Raw genomic sequence first — 20,168 nt, forward strand, 5'->3', positions numbered from 1 at the left:
AGATGTACAAGTATGTGGAGAGTTTTATTTAGGCAATTGTTTTTAGCATCTATTCAACCTAGTGTTTTATTAAGGCTGTGTAATCAGAATATAAGTTTAATGTCACTGTGCTCTGTACAAAAAATATTTTATAAATCCACTCACATTTACAGACCAGATTTAGCACACAGGGGCTCAGCATTTAGAACTGCTAGGCCAAGCATAGGACAAGATAGACAAAGACAAATGGGCAAAGTGCAGTATTTCTGTGTGTTAAAGTCAGCATGAAATTGAATCCTGTCTTTACCTTGTTTGCAATGGCATGATTTACCTAAGTAAGGGCCTGCACATGGTAAAAGAGTATAAAGCCTTGGAACATTGCCCGGCACACCTTTGAAGCCGCTGGACAGATGGAAGATAACGTCATCCGATCCTGAAAATCCTTCTAGAGCAGCGACGAAAATGGCATACTGTATATACATCGAGATCCCACTTCGATAATAGTCTTGCTATGGCTTCCTCGTCTGTTATGCCGTGTAAATCGTCATTAAAGAAAGCTAAGTTATTTTCTCGTATGTGATTTCTTACCGCTGTATCACTATGGGAGGGATATCACCTTGTTATAATATATCCATTCAGGTTCAGATTACTTAAAATGCCGCAATTAAAAAGAACTTATTCCAACCAGGGAGCTAGTGCCCCCTGCTGAAAAGAGGTGGTTAAAGAAAGAAACACATATAGTATAAGCAACTGGCAGAACTGGTTTTAGGCAGCCATGAAGTATGAATTATTATTCTGTAATGTACTAGTTCTACTTATTAGATTTACAATGCCTGCTTTTCCACTTTTATGTTAAGTAAGACAGGCAATGCACATTCTGTTTTTTGTTTTTCAAACACTCACCTGCTGATTTTGTTCTGTCATGGCTCTCAATTGATTCATTACTTCTTCTGCTTTTTCACCGTCAAGGATGCTGGCATTAAATGCAGACACAGTGACACATGCAACTGAATAGGCTAAAACCTAAAATAAATACAAAAGAAGAAAAAAAACATTTCCATAGCAACTTACAGTAATATGGTTAATATACAATAAAAACAATAAAAGAAAATGGACATAGGTCAAATAACATCTTTTATTTAAAAAGTTTGTTTTCTTTTTGTATACATTCTATAAAGAGAATATGTTTAAACTAAAGCTTACAAATCTAAAAAAAAATCCAACTATTACACAGTCGATAAAAGGCTTATGTTAACTTTAGAGAGTATGTATGTGCCACAATGAAGTGTGTAGCAGGACAACAAAAAGAAATACAGTACTAATTAAATTGATATACAGTATTTTATACAGCACTACTGGTGCATACTTATCATTTGTTTGTTTTTTTGATCACTGTACTGTACACAATTAAGTGTTTTTTTTTTTTAATAATAATGAGTGACAAGACTGACAAAAAAAACAAATTTTTACAATACAAAAAAACAGCGGGGCATTAATATATTGTAATTCTATGTGTTTGATTACTTGATGGGCAGGGTTAAAAAAAAAGCTTAAAAATTATCTGCTAGCTAGTTATGATAGCTATGAAATGCATGTAAAATTACTGACGTTAAACACTAATCTGATGATAAGTGTTCAAATTGGCGTTTGCAAGCTGTTGTGGAATGATTACTACTGTTGTCATTACAGGGCACTGAGACTTTATTTGTATGGGATTTGGCAAATTAAACAGCATGTAAGTGATGTTGACATGTACATATTCACTTTACTCTACAGAGACATACAGTATTCTGACAATAATGAGACTTGCTCAGTCTAAAGTGTAGCATTAGTCCTCTACTTAATAAGCAAACTTCAATGTCCATTAAAATAACTTCAGGAAATGCATGGTGATGCTCCTCAACTTCAAGAGGACCTACACCTGCGACCTTCGCAGACATTGATGAGACACTGCTGCACATACCAAATCAAGACAGCCTATAAAAGGGAAATGATGTCAATCATATTTTCCCTGCAAAACATGTCCTTGCAAAACTTTGGAAAATGCTCAAAAACATTTGAAAGGCACCTGAAAAATGGCCGAAAAAGTAAGAAAACGTCTTTGCTTGCAAAAAGCTTATAAAAAGCTTAAAAAATGCTAAACAAATACTGGAAATTTTCAACTCTAAAGTGTGATTTGGCCCTTAGATATAACACATGGCAGTAGATAGATAGAAAGATAGATACTTTATTAATCCCCAAGGGGAAATTCACATACTCCAGCAGCAGCATTCTGATAAAAACAATATTAATTAAAGAGTGATAAAAATGCAGTGCAAGTTAAAAAATGCAAGGTGGAGAGTGCGAGGCAGGTATAACAGTCAATAACATTGTATAATGTTAAGGTTTACCCTCCTGGGTGGAACTGAAGAGTCACATAGTGTGGGGGAGAAATGATGAAACTCAGTCTGTCAGTGGAGCAGGACAGTGACAGCAGTCTGTCGCTGAAGCTGCTCCTCTGTCTGGAGATGATACTGTTCAGTGGATGCAGTGGATTCTCCATGATTGACAGGAGCCTGTTCAGCACCCGTCGCTCCGCCACAGATGTCAAACTGTCCAGCTCTGTGCCTACAATACAGCCTGCCTTCCTCACCAGTTTGTCCAGGTGTGAGGCGTCCCTCTTCTTTATGCTGCCAGCACACAACCGCGTAGAAGAGGGCGCTTGCCACAACCGTTTGATATAATATCTGCAGCATCTTATTGCAGATGTTGAAGGACGCCAGCCTTCTAAGGAAATAAACTCGGCTCTGTCCTCTCTTGCACAGAGCATCAGTATTGGCAATCCAGTCCAGTTTATCATCCAGCTGCACTCCCAGGTATTTATAGGTCTGTACCATCTGCACACAGTCACCTCTGATAATCACGGGGTCCGTGCTCTATGGTTTTGCTGGTGTGCAGTTGTAGGTGGTTTGAGTCGCACCATTTAACAAAGTCCTTGATTAGGTTCCTGTACTCCTCCTCCTGCCCACTCCTGATGCAGCCCACGATAGCAGTATAGCAATATTGCAACAGAATGACCACCATGATAAAGCACAGTTTTTATTTTTAGCATAAATACCATAAAACACTCACTTAATTGATAAGTGTACCCAAAGGTTAAAGCATTGCAGTCTGGTTCAGTCATTGATAGTAATGGCATACGTGATGTTTGCTTCATTATCTGCAATTATGCTGATTCTTCTGCAAACTCCATCTAGCCAGTGTGTCTCTTGATTCTTGACTAATTGCTTTTCAAGTCTGCTGCTTGAAAGCATCTGCTTTGCAGCATAAGTTCCTCATCAATGTAACAAACTGTACTGGTCAGTCATGTTTCCATAGTTCTACTCAACCACCCATGTCAAATATGGTCACGCAAGGCATCCCTGTTTTCAGATATACTTTAATTTCTCCTCATTCGGCATAAAGTAATGGCAGCACAACTTTGTAAAAACAATTGCACGAGGGGATGATGTTTCTATTGCCCTGGATATTGAACGACTTTCTTAACGACTGAATTGAGCACAGAGAATTTATCAAAGCTTTATGTTTTGGTAAATAAAACACAATGACTTAACACTTCCTGATTTTGCTTTTGATTGTCTGCTGGATATGGACCTGATTTATAGCATAAAATGGTTATCTGTATCACTAAACTAATTTTACTGGGACATAATGCTGCTTGCTTAGCCTTCATTCAAACAGCAGACTATGTGGTTGAATTTTATATAACTGTATAAATGTTTGAGTGCAGTGCTCCAACAGGTTGTGTGTTATGCTTTTTGATTAATATCAACATTACTGAAAACAAAATACTTCCAAATTATGGGCGATTGTCTTCAGTTTGGTACTAAAACATCAAGTTATTTAGGCTTCAGTTACTTATACTTCTACGTTTTATTTAAAATATGTCGTTAGGGATTAAACTCCTAAAATTGCGTTCAGCACAGTCGCCTGTAGGCAAGTAACTCTGTTTTAACAATACACTTGCACTTAATGAATGCATCTACAGTATTGTTGTAACACTTATTTGCTGTTAGAGTAGTCTGCAACTGGGAAAGCACAATCTCTGACAGACAGGGAATACTAAATATAATTTAGTAATTGCCACTTTTTGTGATTAACATATCACAGCAGCTGTAATTGTAATTAATATATAAGTAATTGTGCAGCTCTATTCTGAACTTTCCTAAAGCTACACAATGCCAGAAACATCAGTTTCAAGTGATAACTCCTTCCTTGCTACTACTGCACTGTCTATGGATAAAGAGTGATGTACAATTAAATGGCCAAGCAAAACAATGCTACACTAGCTATTTCTCAGGATGCGTTAAAGTAGTTGGCTGAATTAAGAAAATAGGCTACTCTGATCCTCAATGCAAGGAAAAGACAGGAAGTATAAAGAAGTAGCAGTTACCCTGTAATTGTTGCACTCTTTGGTTCTGCTCATTCAGAGCCAGCCTCTACTGATTTCAAATAGAAACCCCAACCAGTCTGGCTTTATACTAGGCTGCTTCACAATGAACATTGCCCCTAGAGCTGCACTGGGAATTTAAATTCTCATAATATGCTGCTGACATTGATTTGAACATTTCTTTCTTTTTTTTAATTTTGTTGATTTTATTGTAATCATTCCATCCAAATAGATAATTTTTTACAAAAAAATAGGATTGAAAACAAATCAACCGCCACCCCTGAGAAAGAGAGCATGGCCAACGGAATAAAACTTAAAGCTAGTAAAAATAAATAAACTGATGAGTTTAATAGGCAGATAAAGGAAGAGAATCTACTTCCTCACTGCTTTAAGAGCTTATTCTAAAATATTACTGATTAGACCCTGCCAGGTTTTGAAAAAGTTCTGCACAGATCCTCTAACTGAGCATTTGATTTTTTCCAATTTCAAATAATATAAAACATCAGTTACCCACTGATTTAAAAGAAGAGAATTAGGATTCTTCCAGTTAAGCAAAATAAGTCTGCATGCCAATAGTGTAGTGAAGGCAATCACAGTTTGTTTGTCCTTCTCCACTTTAAGCCCATCTGGAAGAACATCAAACACACCTGTTAATGGGTTAGGAGGGATTGGGACACCAAGGCTGTCTGAAAGGCACTTAAAAATGTTTGTCCAGAATGATGTTAATTTGGTGCAGGCCCAAAACATGTGACCCAGTGAGGCTGGAGCTTGATTACAGAGTTCGCAGATTGGATCTTGCCCTGGAAACATTTTGGACAATTTTAAGCAAGACAGATGTGCTTGAAATATAATTATGAGTTGAATAATTGTATGCTTTACGCATATGGAGCTCGAATGAATTCTCTGCATTGCTACCTTCCACTCCTTTTCTGATATGTTGAGTGAGAGATCCTTTTCCCATTGTCCTCTTGGATCTTTGAAAGGGAGGGACTGTACAATAATTTTATATATTGCAGAAATGCTGTCTGAGTCCTCGAAACTGAGCAATATTTTTTCCAGCATAGAGGAAGGTGGGAGATGAGGAAAATCGGGCAGGTTCTGTTTAACAAAGTTTCTAATTTGAAGATAGTGAAAGAAATGTGTTGCTGGAAAATTAAATTTGGAATGTAATTGTTCATAGGATGCAAAGATGTTGTCTATATAAAGATCTCTAAGCAATTTAATCCCAAATGTTTTCCAGATATTAAAGACTGCATATGTTTGCGAGGGTTGAAAAAGGTGGTTCTCATGCAGAGGTGCCACAGATAAAAGATTCTTCTCCATCTTAAAATGCTTTCTACATTGGTTCCATATTCTGAGTGAGTGAAGCACAATTGGGTTATTAGTATAGTGGCGATAACTTGCATTTATTGGGGCACAACGCAGGGAATATAAAGAAGTACTGCAGGATTTTATTTCTGTTGTGGACAAAGCCTGTGTATGTTCATCTATTTGTGTCCAGGTTTTTATAGCTTGCATGTTTGCTGCTCAGTAATAAAACTGAAAGTTAGGAAGAGCCATGCCACCTTCTGCCTTAGGTCTTTGTAGAGTCACTCTTTGGATACGTGGATGTTTTAAGTTCCAAATAAATGAGGTTTTGGTTGAACCTAATTGCTTAAAGAATAATTTATTATTGTATATTGGAATGTTTTGAAATAAAAAGAGAAGCTTGGGAAGGATATTCATCTTAACAACGTTAATTCTTCTAGCTAGAGTGAGATGAAGGATCGACCATCTATGCAGGTCTTGCTTAATTTTTTCCATACAGAGGGCGAAATTTTGTTGATAAAGAGCTTTATGTTTACTTGTGATATTTACCCCTAGGTATTTAAACTGATCTGCAATAATAAAAGGGAAGGTGTCCAATCTAATATTGTATGCTTGAGAATTCACTGGAAAGAGCATACTTTTATTCAAATTAATTCTGAGACCAGAAATCTTTTGAAATTATGTAAGTGCTGTTAAGATTGCAGGCACAATATTTTGTGGGTCTGATATATACAAAACCATATCATCTGCATATAGAGAAATTTTCTATTAAAGTCCTTCTCTTATAATCCACTTTATCTGATAAGCATTTCGACAGTGAACTGCCAGTGCCTCAATGGCGAATGCAAATAGCAGTGGTGACAAGGAGCATCCTTGTCTGGTACCACGTTCTAGTTAGAAATAGTCTGAACAAATGTTGTTAATACAAACTGAAGCTTCTGGATTGGTATACAGTAGTTTGATCCATGCACAAATGTTTGGGCCAAAACGAAATTTCTCTAAGGTAGTGAAAAGGTAGTTCCATTCAATCATATCAAATGCTTTTTCTGCAACCAACGATAATAATATTTCTGGGGTGTTTGACTTTGCAGGTGAATATATTACATTAAACAGGCGTTGGAGACTGGAAGCTAAGTATCAGCCTTTAATAAATCCAGTTTGATCTTGTGATATTACCGAAGGCAACACGTTCTCCATCCTTCTAACTAGGACCTTGGAGAGTATCTTAACATCTTTATTCAGAAGTGAAATTAGTCTGTATGATTCACATTGTAATAAGTCCTTATTTTATTTAGGAAAGATGGTGATTAATGCTTGGTGAAAAGTTTGAAGTAGAATTATTGTCTCTAGCTTCTGTAAATGTTGCTAATAAGACGGGAGCTAGCTGAGAGTAGAATTTCTTATAAAATTCGACAGGGTAGCCATCAGGGCCTGCTGCTTTCCCGCTCTCAAGTGACTTTACAGCATCTAGTAATTCTGATAGTGCCAGAGGTTTATCCAATTCCTCTGCAATAAAATTATCTATTTGTGGTATCTGTAATGTATCCAGAAATGCATTAGATTGTGTGTTGTCTTCTTTGAATTCAGTAGAATATAAGGATTTATAGTAGTCTCTAAATGTGTGCATTATATTTTTATGGTCAATGATTTTATCTCCGTTCGAGTTGGTGATTGCTGGGATTGCATTGTGAACTTCTTGCTTGTGGATTTGTTGAGCTAATAGTAATGATGTCTTGATTTAAAAAATAAGTTGTTCAGTTTCCTTGGTTGTTAAGAGGTTGAGCTCTGAATGCAGAGCCTGTCTTTTCTTATGAAGAGCCTCACTTAGACACCTGACATGTTCTTGATCTATTCTAGTAATTTCGCTGGTTAGCTCGGATACCTTCTTGGTTTCTAATTTATTTCTGTGGGAAAAATATGAAATAATCTGTCCTATTAAGAAGGCTTTTAGAGTTTCCCAGAGTATTCCTGCAGAGACCTCTGAGGATATATTTGTCTCTAGGACAAAACTGATTTGTTTTGATATAAATTCTGTACAGTTCGCGTCTGCTAATAGAAGTAGGTTGAGAGACCATCTGCGAGATGAATATGTGGGGCATAATGATTTTAGCTCCAAGATCAGAGGGGCATAGTTGGAAAATAACAATAGCGTCGTACTTGCAAGATTTAATTGTAGGCAAGAAATTATTATCTATAAAGAAATAATCAATTCCTGAGTAGCAATGATGCACTGGTAAGTAGAAGGAATATGTTCTTGAGTTTGGGTTTAGAAACATCCAGGGGTCTGATAAGTTGTGGTCAGTTACAAACTGTGTAATTGTCTTTGCAGTGTTAGATGTCATCCCCCTATGACAGGAGACCTATCTAAGAGTGGATTTAAAACACAATTAAAGTCCCCAGCCATTATAATTTTATGAGTATTCACATTGGGAATAGATGAAAATACATTTTGCATGAATTTCCTATCATCGACATTGGGTGCATAAACATTTATCAAAATCACTTTACAGTTAAATAAGTTGCACATGACAATCACATATCTCCCCTTCAGGATCAGATACTACATCTGATGCTACAAATGAGACTGTTCTATGTATGAGAATTCCCACACCTCTAGTTTTCTTTGTAAAGCTGGAATGGAACATTTGGCCAGTCCGGTCTTTTGGCAGCCGGAACTGATCCTTGCTTCATAAGTGGGTCTTCTGTAAAAATGCTATTTTAGTGTTTAGACCTTTTAGGTGAGAGAATACTTTCTTTCTCTTTAATTCGTGAATCAGGCCTTTAACATTCCAGCTCACAAAGTTAACTGTCCCATCATGGAGACATTGATTCTGAATTTTTGATATCATTTTGTAGTCTTAACTGGAAGTGAGGCAGCTTTAACCCATCCATCCATCCATTTTCCAACCCCGCTGAATCCGAATACAGGGTCACGGGGGTCTGCTGGAGCCAATCCCAGCCAACACAGGGCACAAGGCAGGAACCAATCCCAGGCAGGGTGCCAACCCACTGCAGGACACACACAAACACACCCACACACCAAGCACACACTAGGGCCAATTTAGAATCGCCAATCCACCTAACCTGCATGTCTTCGGACTGTGGGAGGAAACCCACACAGACACGGGGAGAACATGCAAACTCCAAGCAGGGAGGACCCGGGAAGCGAACCCAGGTCCCCTGGTCTCCCAACTGCGAGGGCAGCAGCGCTACCCACTGCGCCACCGTGCCGCCCAGCTTTAACCTTAATTTCCAATTTTCCCACGAGTTATTGCCATGTAGCCTATTGTTATGTTGGAAGTTATAATTACAAGGATTAAAAGGATAGATTAGATATAGCTTGCTCTCTTTCCTCAACCCCCCTTATCCCCCCAACCCCCATTTTGCCTCCCCACGTGAGGCTGGACCCCACTTCACAAAGTCCCAGTCCTCTGACATACCTAGAGACAGAGCACGTCCAAAATAAAACAAGCCTCCCAGCAGCGGCGTTTGAGGATTAAAAAGTAGAGATATCTATTGTCGATAAAGTCTAAATACTATAAGCACTGAATATAATCTTCAACAGCCTTGAAATATTAAGACAGTAAACCCAGGGAATGGTGTTAAAAAGTGGCCCCGGATAAGCATAGTAAACCCTAATGCAATAATAACAATAGCAATAAACCAAGGGAATGATGTTAAACAGTCCCCTTTAAAACAGTTTAAAAAAGAGAAGAGAAAAGGATGTATAATTATGGTACCCATATCGTTGCAAGCAGATCAGACAGCAGGTAATATCTTTTTGCCATGCCATGACCAGGATGCGACTCACTATCGTATTTCAAAAAAGGTGTCGGGATCAGCTTTCTTAATTCCTTTTCTGCTTCCTCTGTGGAGGAGAAGATGTGATATTTGTCTTGAATATCCACTTTCAGTTTGGCAGGATACAAAAGGCTGTATCTGATATTGGCTTTCCGTAACCGCTGTTTAATGTTGTAAAAAGCTTCAAGTTTAGCAGCTGTTGAAGGTGAGAAATCAGGGAAAATACGAATGTGGTTATTTTCAAATATAATCTCTTGTTTGTGTCTGAGAAGTGCCATTACATTAAGCTTAAACTGAAATCTCTTGAAGCGGACAATTAGGGTCAAAGTTTTAGAGATATCTGATCCACGTATGCGATAAACTGCCGCTATCTCGGTGTCTGATTTAAAGTCCTCTCCAATTATTTTTGAGAATAGTTCAGCTACGAGTTTCACTGGGTTTGGACTTTCACAATTCTCAGGTAGACCTTCGATTCTAATATTATTCCTTCTGCATCCATCTTCCAGAGCCGCAAGTCTGTGTCCGAGTTTTTTGCATTCGGAATTCGCAGCTGTTGCGTTTCCATTGGCGGTAGATGCCAGATGTTCCGCTGTTTCAATTCGAGTCGTGAATGTCTGCTTAACGTCTTCCAGCTGATCGGCAAGTTCTCCCAGTTTAGACGCATTTTCCTGAATGTGTTCTTTAATTTTTCCCAGCATACCTTTAAAGGCTGCATCAAAACAATTATGTATACATTTTTCCAAGTCTTTATATTCCTGCCGCATCTCTTGCAGCTCCAGCCGCAGCTTCTCGTTTGTCTTGAGCAAACCATTTATTTCTTTCTTCATATTTTTCTGAATGTCTTTCTTGAGCTCATTCATGGCTGTTGCAATCATTTCCTTCAGTTCGGACAAATCGTTTCGACTTTCGTACTCCACGCGTGAAGTGGCAACCCCTGTTACAGCCGATGCTCCCGGCTCGCGATGAGTAGATGAATGCGCGGACTGCAAGGCCATCTCTAGTTTCAAGCGATCTTCTGGAATCAGTGAGTTATCGTGACCTGCATCACTTGCACCTTTGCTCCCATTTTCACTCTCAACTGGAGACTATGCAGCGGACCGTGGTCCCCAGAAGTCTGGGCTTTCGCCAGTCTGTTCCAGGTCAGTCTCTGAAAGGCCTACCTTGAACTTGAACTTGGACTTTACTGTCTTGGCTTGGATGTAGCTTTAGGTTTCTTTTCCGTTTCTTTCTGAGCCCCTTTCTTACCGGTCATGTTTATATATGCTTGCATATACTATAATAGAACCCATGGGTTGGGTAAATACAGGATACCCCGGGATAATAAGAAATAATAGAAAAAATAACACCGCTGCTAACAGAGCTCTGCTTCAGACGTCCATCTCCCGCAACGGACGAGACCAATCAATTTGAACATTTCTAAACACCAGTGGGTATAAACGCAGGTTACAGAACGGTTTTGTATTGCAGTGTCTTATGACTGAGCACCAAAGACTCTATGTACAATAGACGTTGTTTCCTCAAAGGAAAATTTAGAAGCAAACCAGTTTATCTTACTTGAATGCCTTAAATCCATGGCTGTAGTTTGGTCTAGACCAGTGTACAGATCCTTATAGTGATGGTGACTTGTATACTATCAATAGAGAACAATGATAATAAAATATTTTCTCAGCTCTCCTTGCATGTTTTACGGCCCTAATAATTTAAGTATGGCACAAAAGGAAGTTTGTTATCCCAAGGGCATTTAGTAATTTCTGAAGCAAAGCAAATATACAGTAGTAGTTCTGTAAAGTGCATGTAAGGATCTAACTGGTGCACATTTTATACAAAATGACCATCATTAGCCATTCAGGAAATATGAGTGTTTTATGAATTATTATTTAATTTAAACCCTTAGAACTGTGATTATGTGTATGATAGTCATACAGGACGACTATGTAGTTCAAATACTATTAAAATTTATTTTTTGCCTCCTCTCCCTATAGTTACTAAAGCAGGATATGTTGCAACTGTTAACATCTTTTTCTTTTGCAGCTTGAAAACAGACACGTTAAGTAATTTGATTAGCTACTAGGCCACCTTACATAGTACACATATTGTACTAAATAGGTGTTAAAATTTGATTTTAATCATTGTAAATTTTACTGACCTCTTGAAGCATTCTGCTTTGGTTGTTACTTTCTCTAAGACTGGTGATGAGTTTTTCGAGTGTCACTGCTACATGCACCCGAGAATCTGTTTGACTGCTGTGGCTCATCAATGAAAGTACAAGACCAACTCCCAAAATACAGCCAGTACTAGAAGAGAAGAAAGAAAAAGACAGCTGATGCCATTCAGACAAAAAGAAAATATACTATTTTGAAAAAATAACAATACAAAAGTACAGTAATCTCTCTATTATAAAAAAAAATCCTGGAGAGAAACAGTAGGGTGTCGAGACGTGATCTTCACGTTAAGATCACGGAAGACAGTTAAAAGAACCGCGAGGACCTTAAACATGAGACATTGTGCCAAGAGATTGACCCAGGACCGTCTCACGATGACGTACAACATGAGATTCTTGCAAGACACGCCCTACTTATGATCAATATCAAATAAGACAACGGGGCAGCAAAACATTCAGTCATGTGAAGGATCTGAGCACACACAGATCCAGGGTCTCAGCGCATATAAAGGGTATAAGAACAATACGTTATAAATGAAACGTCAACGACTAAGCAAAAGAAAGCAGCGCGGAGAAAAGAGACTCAAAATAATCTAGGTGCAAATTCAGAAAATAAGAAAAGTAATTATCAGCCCGTAACAAGTGGAACTGAAACAAAGCCATGTCCAATCGGGCTCAGAATTAAAAGACAGAGAAAGAGACAAAGTAGAACTTCATAGACATTCACAAACGATGGCACTATACACATGCAAACGTATGCGCGATACACATGTGGAAAAAGTTAAAGAATATGAAAGTAGGAAAAATTAGAAAGTATAAAAAAAAGAAAGTAAAGATCACAGTAGTGCAAACAAATGGAAATTAGTACTCGAAAAAGGGAAAATAATCACCATGGACCAGGTGTCATTGGAAAAAAAAGCAGGACAAAGTAAGGTCAGAAATAAAAGACACAAGTAGAAAACAAAGTAAAACATCATAAAGAGGTTACAAAACCAAAGGACCAAACACATGCAGAGCAGGTTAGAGATAATGAAAACTGGAATTCCAAAGACTCAAAAAAATCGTAGGCGTGAAACACATGCAGAGCAAGATACAGAATATGAAAGCAGAAAAAAACAACTGTGTCAAAAAAAGAAAGTAAACATCGCATTAGCGCAAAAACAGAGAAATTATTACTCAGAGAAATAACTAAAAGGCGAATAGAGATCGAATATATGGACACAGGTGATATGTCAGAAGTATGTAAATATTGTAAGGCTTTGAAGTTTAAGTCAGGTTACTTTGCCAAAAAAATTATTAACTGCTGATGCTGTAGATCGTTTTGTCTGTGCTGAAATTCCAAACAGAGAAACCTATCCTGAATAATGGTAGAAAGTCATTAAACACATGTCTCACTGATCTCATTTAAAAGATTCAGCATATTGGGACTCAAAAGATTCCAAACTTAGTTTTTACATAAGTTCTGAAATAAAAGTGAAACTAACGAAACAGCAACAATTCAAAGAAAAAAAAAAAATCTTAAAAGTATGTATCTGGAAAACCAAACACGGGGGTTGGCGAGCGAAGTGAGCAGGGGGCAAAGACCTCTAGTTAAATTTAAATTAAAAATACAGTTAAATATACTGTAGGCTTTTGAAGGTAGCCTAAAAAATAAGCTTTTTCTAATTCAATGACAAATCAAACAGTACATATGGTTTGAAAAAGTAAGTACAGTAAGTTCCTTACATAAGAACCTTCAAGTTACAAACTTTCAAAGATGCGAACGTGCATAATCAATAAATTAAAAATTATTTAAATAAGTGAAAAATTAAAAATTGCTTGATTTAGTCAACTTGTCATAAGCATGATCTTCAGATATGAGCATTCCAATCGGGAGTACTGCGGACTTAGCGAGGGTTTTTATTATGATACACTCAAACTGGGTGTTAGTGCCAGAAGTACTTATTTTGTAATTTTTTTTTCTACCTCACTTCAAAACTTTCCATGAATCTTCACCACAATCACTTACCGGGCATCAATATTAAGTGATGGACAATAGGTGTCAAGTCATGATGCCGATTGCTAACTTTGTTTGTGGTGGCCGGAAGTGGATTTAAAACAATCACGTAGGCTCATTCACTAGTGGTAAGCAAGTCTGCTGTACTGAGATGAGTAGATGAAAAACAATGGGAATAAAAAATAACTTGTTTGTTGTTAAAATGCACTAGAAATCTATAACAAAAAAGCAAATATTAACTGTACAGTAAAATTATAATTTCAATAGGAGTTGAGGAGAGGTAGGTAAGGTCTGCATACATAGGCTATCTGATAGTATAAACAGCGACATCGACTGATGGAAAACAATGGAAACATAAATTAACTTTCTGTTGTTTACTGTTAAAATACATAAGAAATCTGTAACAAAGTACAAATATTAACTTTTAAAAGCATTTTCTTATGTATAAATAGCTGTACATGTTTTCTATAGGAGTTCAGTGTCCAGGCTAACTTTGCTGGACTTTTTCGTATGTAGGGGACTTACTGTACACAACATGAAATGTTTTTATATTTAACATATGAGGACCTAATCTAGATTTGATCTTCATTTAAATAGTATTCATAGACAAAGGTGATAAATCAAACATTATGCCACATTTAGTAGTTAAATGAATAATTTAAATAAACAAATACAAATTTCACATGTGGAAAAAGTAAGTACACCCCCCTACACATATCATTGAATAAAAGACCTAAAACTAGAAATGGGTGCAAATGATTAGAACATCATTAAATAGGATCTTTGAAGAATGCTTCTTATTTAAACCTGAGACACTTAGATTGGTTTGGTCTTTGTTATAGAAATGTTTGTTATCACCATGCCTAGACTGAAAAAGCTCTCTGGGGGCCTTCAGAAAGAAGCTTATAGATGCCAATGAATCTAGAAAGGGATTTAAGAATAACTCCAAACAATTGGAAAACAACCATAGCACTGCCCATAAGGTCATCTACAAGTGGAGAAGATTTCAAACAACTGCCAACTTGTATAGTCCAGGCTATTCCATCCCAATAAGTCTAGCCTGACAGCAGAACATAAGATGCTGAAAGAAGTCTCTAAGAACCCTAGAATTTCATCACAGATCTACAGTGCTCCAGATCTAATTATGCAACTGTTCAACTGACAACCGTCTCCCCGCCATTTTGGAATGCAGGGCAGGTGCTGCCATCTATCGGCAACAAAAAGAATTTTAAGTGAAATCTCTATGTGCAGGGCAGGTGCTGTGAATTCTCTATGTAATAAACTTAATAAGTTATAGCGTAATGAAAATTGCATAATTAGATCTGGACCACCCTATACAGGCATTTCTTTTTACTGTTCATGTCAAAATACTGTGGAAATGTGCGTGACTTTACGCCAAGTTAAGGTTTTATACATCGCGATTTGAACGTGGAAACGTTCGGACGTAACATTTTTGTGTGTATGCACCGTTTATACATGAGGCCCCAGGACTCTAAAAACTTGGACCTTTGTCCTTTTGCAGAGATACCGGAGTGACACACACCAAAATGCATGAGTCTTCCATTAGAAAGGGGCTGCGCACACTAGGCCTACTTGGGAGGTGTGTCAGGGGACACCTTTGCTGTCCAGAAAGAACATCAGCGCAAGATTAAAGTTTGCCCATTAACACCTAGGCAAGGACCAGAACTTCTGGAGCAATGTGCTCTGGAAAGATGAGGCAAGGAGAGTTATTTGGCTACATTATCAGAACACAGACTTGGCGAATATCAAAGACAGTATATGACCAGAACAACCTGATACAAACTGTAAAACATGGTGGGGGAAATGTTATGGTTTGGGTTTGCATGCTGCACAAGGGTCTAGGCCCTCGCCATTATAGAATCCACTATGAATTCCTTATTGTATCAGAGGGTGGTTAATGTGAGACCATCTGTCCACAGATTGAAGCTCAACTGAAAGTGGACCTTGAAACATGAAGACCATAAATATAATAGCAAATTCACCAAGGAGTGGCAGAAAAGAAAGAAATAGAGGGTTCAAAGCCTATATGTGAATGTCGTAAAACAAGTTGTAGATGGGAAGCAAGCTGTACATGCAATAACACTTAAAAAATCAGATATTAAAAAAGATTCTGCATAGAGGAGCAGGAAAAACTTTCTCCCGGTTGACATTTAAGTCTGGTAGACAGTTACAGGAAACCACTACTTGGGGTTGTTCTGCCAAAGGGGCAATAACAGCTATTTAAGTCAAGGGTGTACCTAATTTTTCCACTGATAGAAAAGGTACATCTGCTCATTTCTCATTAAATAAATTATTGCAAATTGAAATTTTTGTTGTTTTTTCCCCCCAATTACATTACCTTTTATATAAATATATTGTTTAAGTGAAGATTACATCTCGATATGGCCGCATACGTTAAGAAAGGGGGGCAGCATGGTGGCGCAGTGATAGTATGGTTGCATCACAGTTACACACAATGTCCTAAATGATTTTGACATGAAATTTTAGAGTTTGTGTTATGTGGTGTGCATTTTATGAAATCAATTGTCAACCGCAAAGGTTACAGCAATCACTACTTACTACAGTCTTACTTCAGGGCTTATTGTTGCACCATGCCACTCCATTTAATAATAATAATTGTTTGCATTTATATAGCGCTTTTCTCACTACTCAAAATGCTTAGCAATTGCAGATTAAGGGCCTTGCTCAAAGGCCCAACAGAGCAGAGTCCCCTTTTGGCATTTTTACGGGATTCGAACCGGCAACCTTCCGATTGCCAGTGCAGATCCCTAGCCTCAGAGCCACCACTCTGCCTACTGTTAAGAGAAGGGAAGCTGCCAGCAGACCACATACTGCCTTATGATTGGTTTAAGATTATAACTATTATCCAGTCTTATGCTCCATATATTCTGATTTTTACAGGTACTGGTTACTACTTGTGGCCCTGAAATGGACTACACAGTGATACGATCAAAAGAAAAGGTTCCTCCAAGATCATCATTCAAGGGGAAGATCTCTGTCCCATGCTCTCTCCATCTATCTATCAAACAACATCATCCCAGGTGCCATTAAAACCAGCTCCATAACAAAAATGTGCCATCTGGTATTAAACACAAGAGCACAAATACTTACTGGTCATCAAGATCTTCTTTTTTATTATCATGAAATGGAGTTTAAGACCTTAAACGTCAATTCTTCTTTTGGCTGTTTCTTGATTGTTCTTTTACAGTGAATTAAAAAACACTTGGGGGCAAAGATTATATACAGATTCCCCAAAATGAATAACACTTCTATGTGCATACCAAATGAACTAGCTATTCAGACTATATCAACCCTTTCTCAGGTGAGTGATGCTCAGACTACTACAAACACATTTTTTTTTTTCTCAGTTTTTTAATTCCTGCTGTACACATTCTTCCTTAAATTATGCTTGCATCATGACAGGTATTTACATAGCAAACCTACTAAATCAAAGTGGAATTTCACCTCTTGGGTGTAATGAGAATATTTAGCAAACAAAACAATGTGTTCATGTTGAATATGTGTGTCTACATTCCAAGCTCAAAATTTTGCATTTGTATACCCCAAGTAAAATCTAAGTAGCCAGCAAGTCCACATTTTCCAAAAACGCACATTTCCTGCAAGCACCCTGCTGTCTTGCCACTTGTTCTATCCTAATTGAAGGAGCAAATGGTCTCACATAAAGTCTAAGCAACTAGCATATCTTTTGTCTTCCAAGACGTCACACTCCGCACCATTTTTCTGGTCAGTGGCGGATGGATTTTTGGATTTGGTGTGCAAGTATAATTCCAATAAAACGCTTCAATGAAGTATCACCTTCCACCAAATGAAAACATTTCCCAGTGGACAGATAAATATTAAAATTAAAAGGCATCATGTCTTTACCATTATTACATGAGATGGTTATCATTATTGAGCATCATCAATTAATGTATAAACGTGCAGGCGATACTTTCATTACCAGCATTGTTTAAATATGCTGCCAAAAATAATGGTGAGTTTTCTACACCTTTTATGGGAGTATATTTGTTAGAAACTTGACACAAAATGAAGTGACAGAAAATGTAAAACAGGGAAAACAAGTAAGCAAATTATGTAAGGTATGTAAAAATGCATTTTAACATTGTCACTGTTTATTATCAGTAATGATAAATAATTTAACATAAATATGCTTGTTTTTTGTTGGTGTGAACTTAAGGTAGCATGTACCAAAACATTTATCTTGAAGCGTCTATATATGATTTGTGGATTTATGCTCTATGTCAACTGCTCACTCTCTGCACAAGTTACAAATCCACCTGCATGTCCCTCATCGTGGAGCCAAAGGTTACTGATATTTCCCTGAAATGCACATTATACAAAACAAAAATATATACCATACTTGTATTCTAAATTGTTGTCAAAGCAGCATCCTTCCAGCATATCAAGTGATTTCATCAATAGTAGATTTATCTTCTGTGCAGAGACTTCACTAAAATAAAGAAAATTGGTAAATATTTAGCATATAACTATATGGATAATAAAAAATGCAGAAAATTACTCAAGGTAAAACTGAATCATATACTGAAACACTAATATGCTAGTTCAGGTTCCTAGTACTAGTGGAAATGGAACATAACATGTCATCCTTTACTTGCAGGAAGACTGCTTAATGCTTTTAACATAAGAAAAATTCTCTATTCCAAGATACTGTAAAACTCCATTGATCACACAATACAATTAAAGTACACTCAAGGACTGTAATGTGACTGATGCGATTAGTCATGGGTAACATTAAATAACACTATAGTATCATTAGGGCCAGCACGTGGAATAATGCTGCCTGAGGCAAAGTACATTTTTAAAAGCATTTTCTTATGTATAAATAGCTGTACATGTTTTCTATAGGAGTTCAGTGTCCAGGCTAACTTTGCTGGACTTTTTCATATGTAGGGCACTTACTGTACACAACATGAAATGTTTTTATATTTAACATATGAGGACCTAATCTAGATTTGATCTTCATTTAAATAGTATTCATAGACAAAGGTGATAAATCAAACATTATGCCACATTTAGTAGTTAAATGAATAATTTAAATAAACAAATACAAATTTCACATGTGGAAAAAGTAAGTACACCCCCCTACACATATCATTGAATAAAAGACCTAAAACTAGAAATGGGTGCAAATGATTAGAACATCATTAAATAGGATCTTTGAAGAATGCTTCTTATTTAAACCTGAGACACTTAGATTGGTTTGGTCTTTGTTACAGAAACGTTTGTTATCACCATGCCTAGACTGAAAAAGCTCTCTGGGGGCCTTCAGAAAGAAGCTTAAAGTGTGATTGCCAGATCTATGTAAGATAAACAGTTGCAGTTCACAGCAAAAACAAATCCGAAAATATCACGGTCACGCTATGACCACCTGCCGTCGATGGGTGATGCAAGGAATATTATAACTGCAGGGAACAGTATTACTTAGCCATTAACCTGACCACGACCCGGACTGATTGCTGTGTCTTTGTATAAGAGAATGGTTGATCCCGCTACAATAAATAACCGTGCTGTTCCTGTTTCAGGTTAAATAAAGTTGGTTTTGCTAAAGTACCGAGACTCACCCTCGTGTTTAGGGGGTGTTTTGGTGTATATATACACACATTGAATGCATCCGTCACTGCTACTGCAGTTCTCACCACTGTCACACTTCCCTTGTACATATCCTGTACAACTCTTACATACTTCTCTGCCACTCCCGACTTCCTCATATAATTCCACAACTCCTCTCAAGGCACCTTGTCAAATGCATTCTCCAGGTCCACAAAGACACAATGCAACTCCTTCTGGGCTTCTCTATACTTCTCCATCAACACCCTCAGAGCAAACTTTGCATCCGTGGTGCTCTTTCCTGGCATGAAACCATACTGCTACTCACTAATCATCACCTCCCTTCTAAACCTAGCTTCCACTACTCTTTCCCATAACTTCATGTTGTGGCTCATCAATTTTATCCCCTGTAATTACTACAGCTCTGCACATCCCCCTTATTCTTAAAAATTGGTACCAGTACACTTCTGCTCCACTCTGCAGACATCCTATCCCTTTCCAAGATTCCATTAAACAATCTGGTTAAAAACTCCACTGCCATCTCTCCTAAACACTTCCATGCTTCCACAGGTACAGTATGTCATCTGGAACAATGGCTTTTCCATTCATCATCCTGTTCATAGCTGTCCTTACTTCCTCTTTGCTAATCCGTTGCTCTTCCTGATTCACTACCTCTACATCATCCAACCTCTTCTCTCTTCATTCATCAGCCTCTCAAAGTACTCTTTCCGTCTGCTTAACACACTTTCCTCACTTGTGAGTACGTTTCCATCTTTATCCTTTATCACCCTAACCTGCTGCACATCTTTCCCAGCTTGGTCCCTCTGTCTAGCCAATCAGTACAGGTCCTTTTCTCCATCCTTAGTGTCTATCCTCTCATACAA

The 20,168-nt window shown here is 37.6% G+C and overlaps 1 protein-coding gene across 1 annotated transcript in view; it reads right to left on the reverse strand.

Annotated features, from left to right (window-relative positions):
• focad (focadhesin) overlaps positions 1 to 20,168 on the reverse strand; it is a 351,198-nt gene that overhangs the window by 81,323 nt on the left and 249,707 nt on the right. The window contains 3 exon segments of the mRNA XM_051930168.1: positions 883 to 1,002; positions 11,664 to 11,811; positions 18,077 to 18,166. Coding sequence (XP_051786128.1) covers positions 883 to 1,002; positions 11,664 to 11,811; positions 18,077 to 18,166 — 358 coding nt within the window.

The sequence above is a fragment of the Erpetoichthys calabaricus genome, chromosome 7 (assembly GCF_900747795.2).
Source record: "Erpetoichthys calabaricus chromosome 7, fErpCal1.3, whole genome shotgun sequence".
Lineage (NCBI taxonomy): Eukaryota > Metazoa > Chordata > Cladistia > Polypteriformes > Polypteridae > Erpetoichthys > Erpetoichthys calabaricus.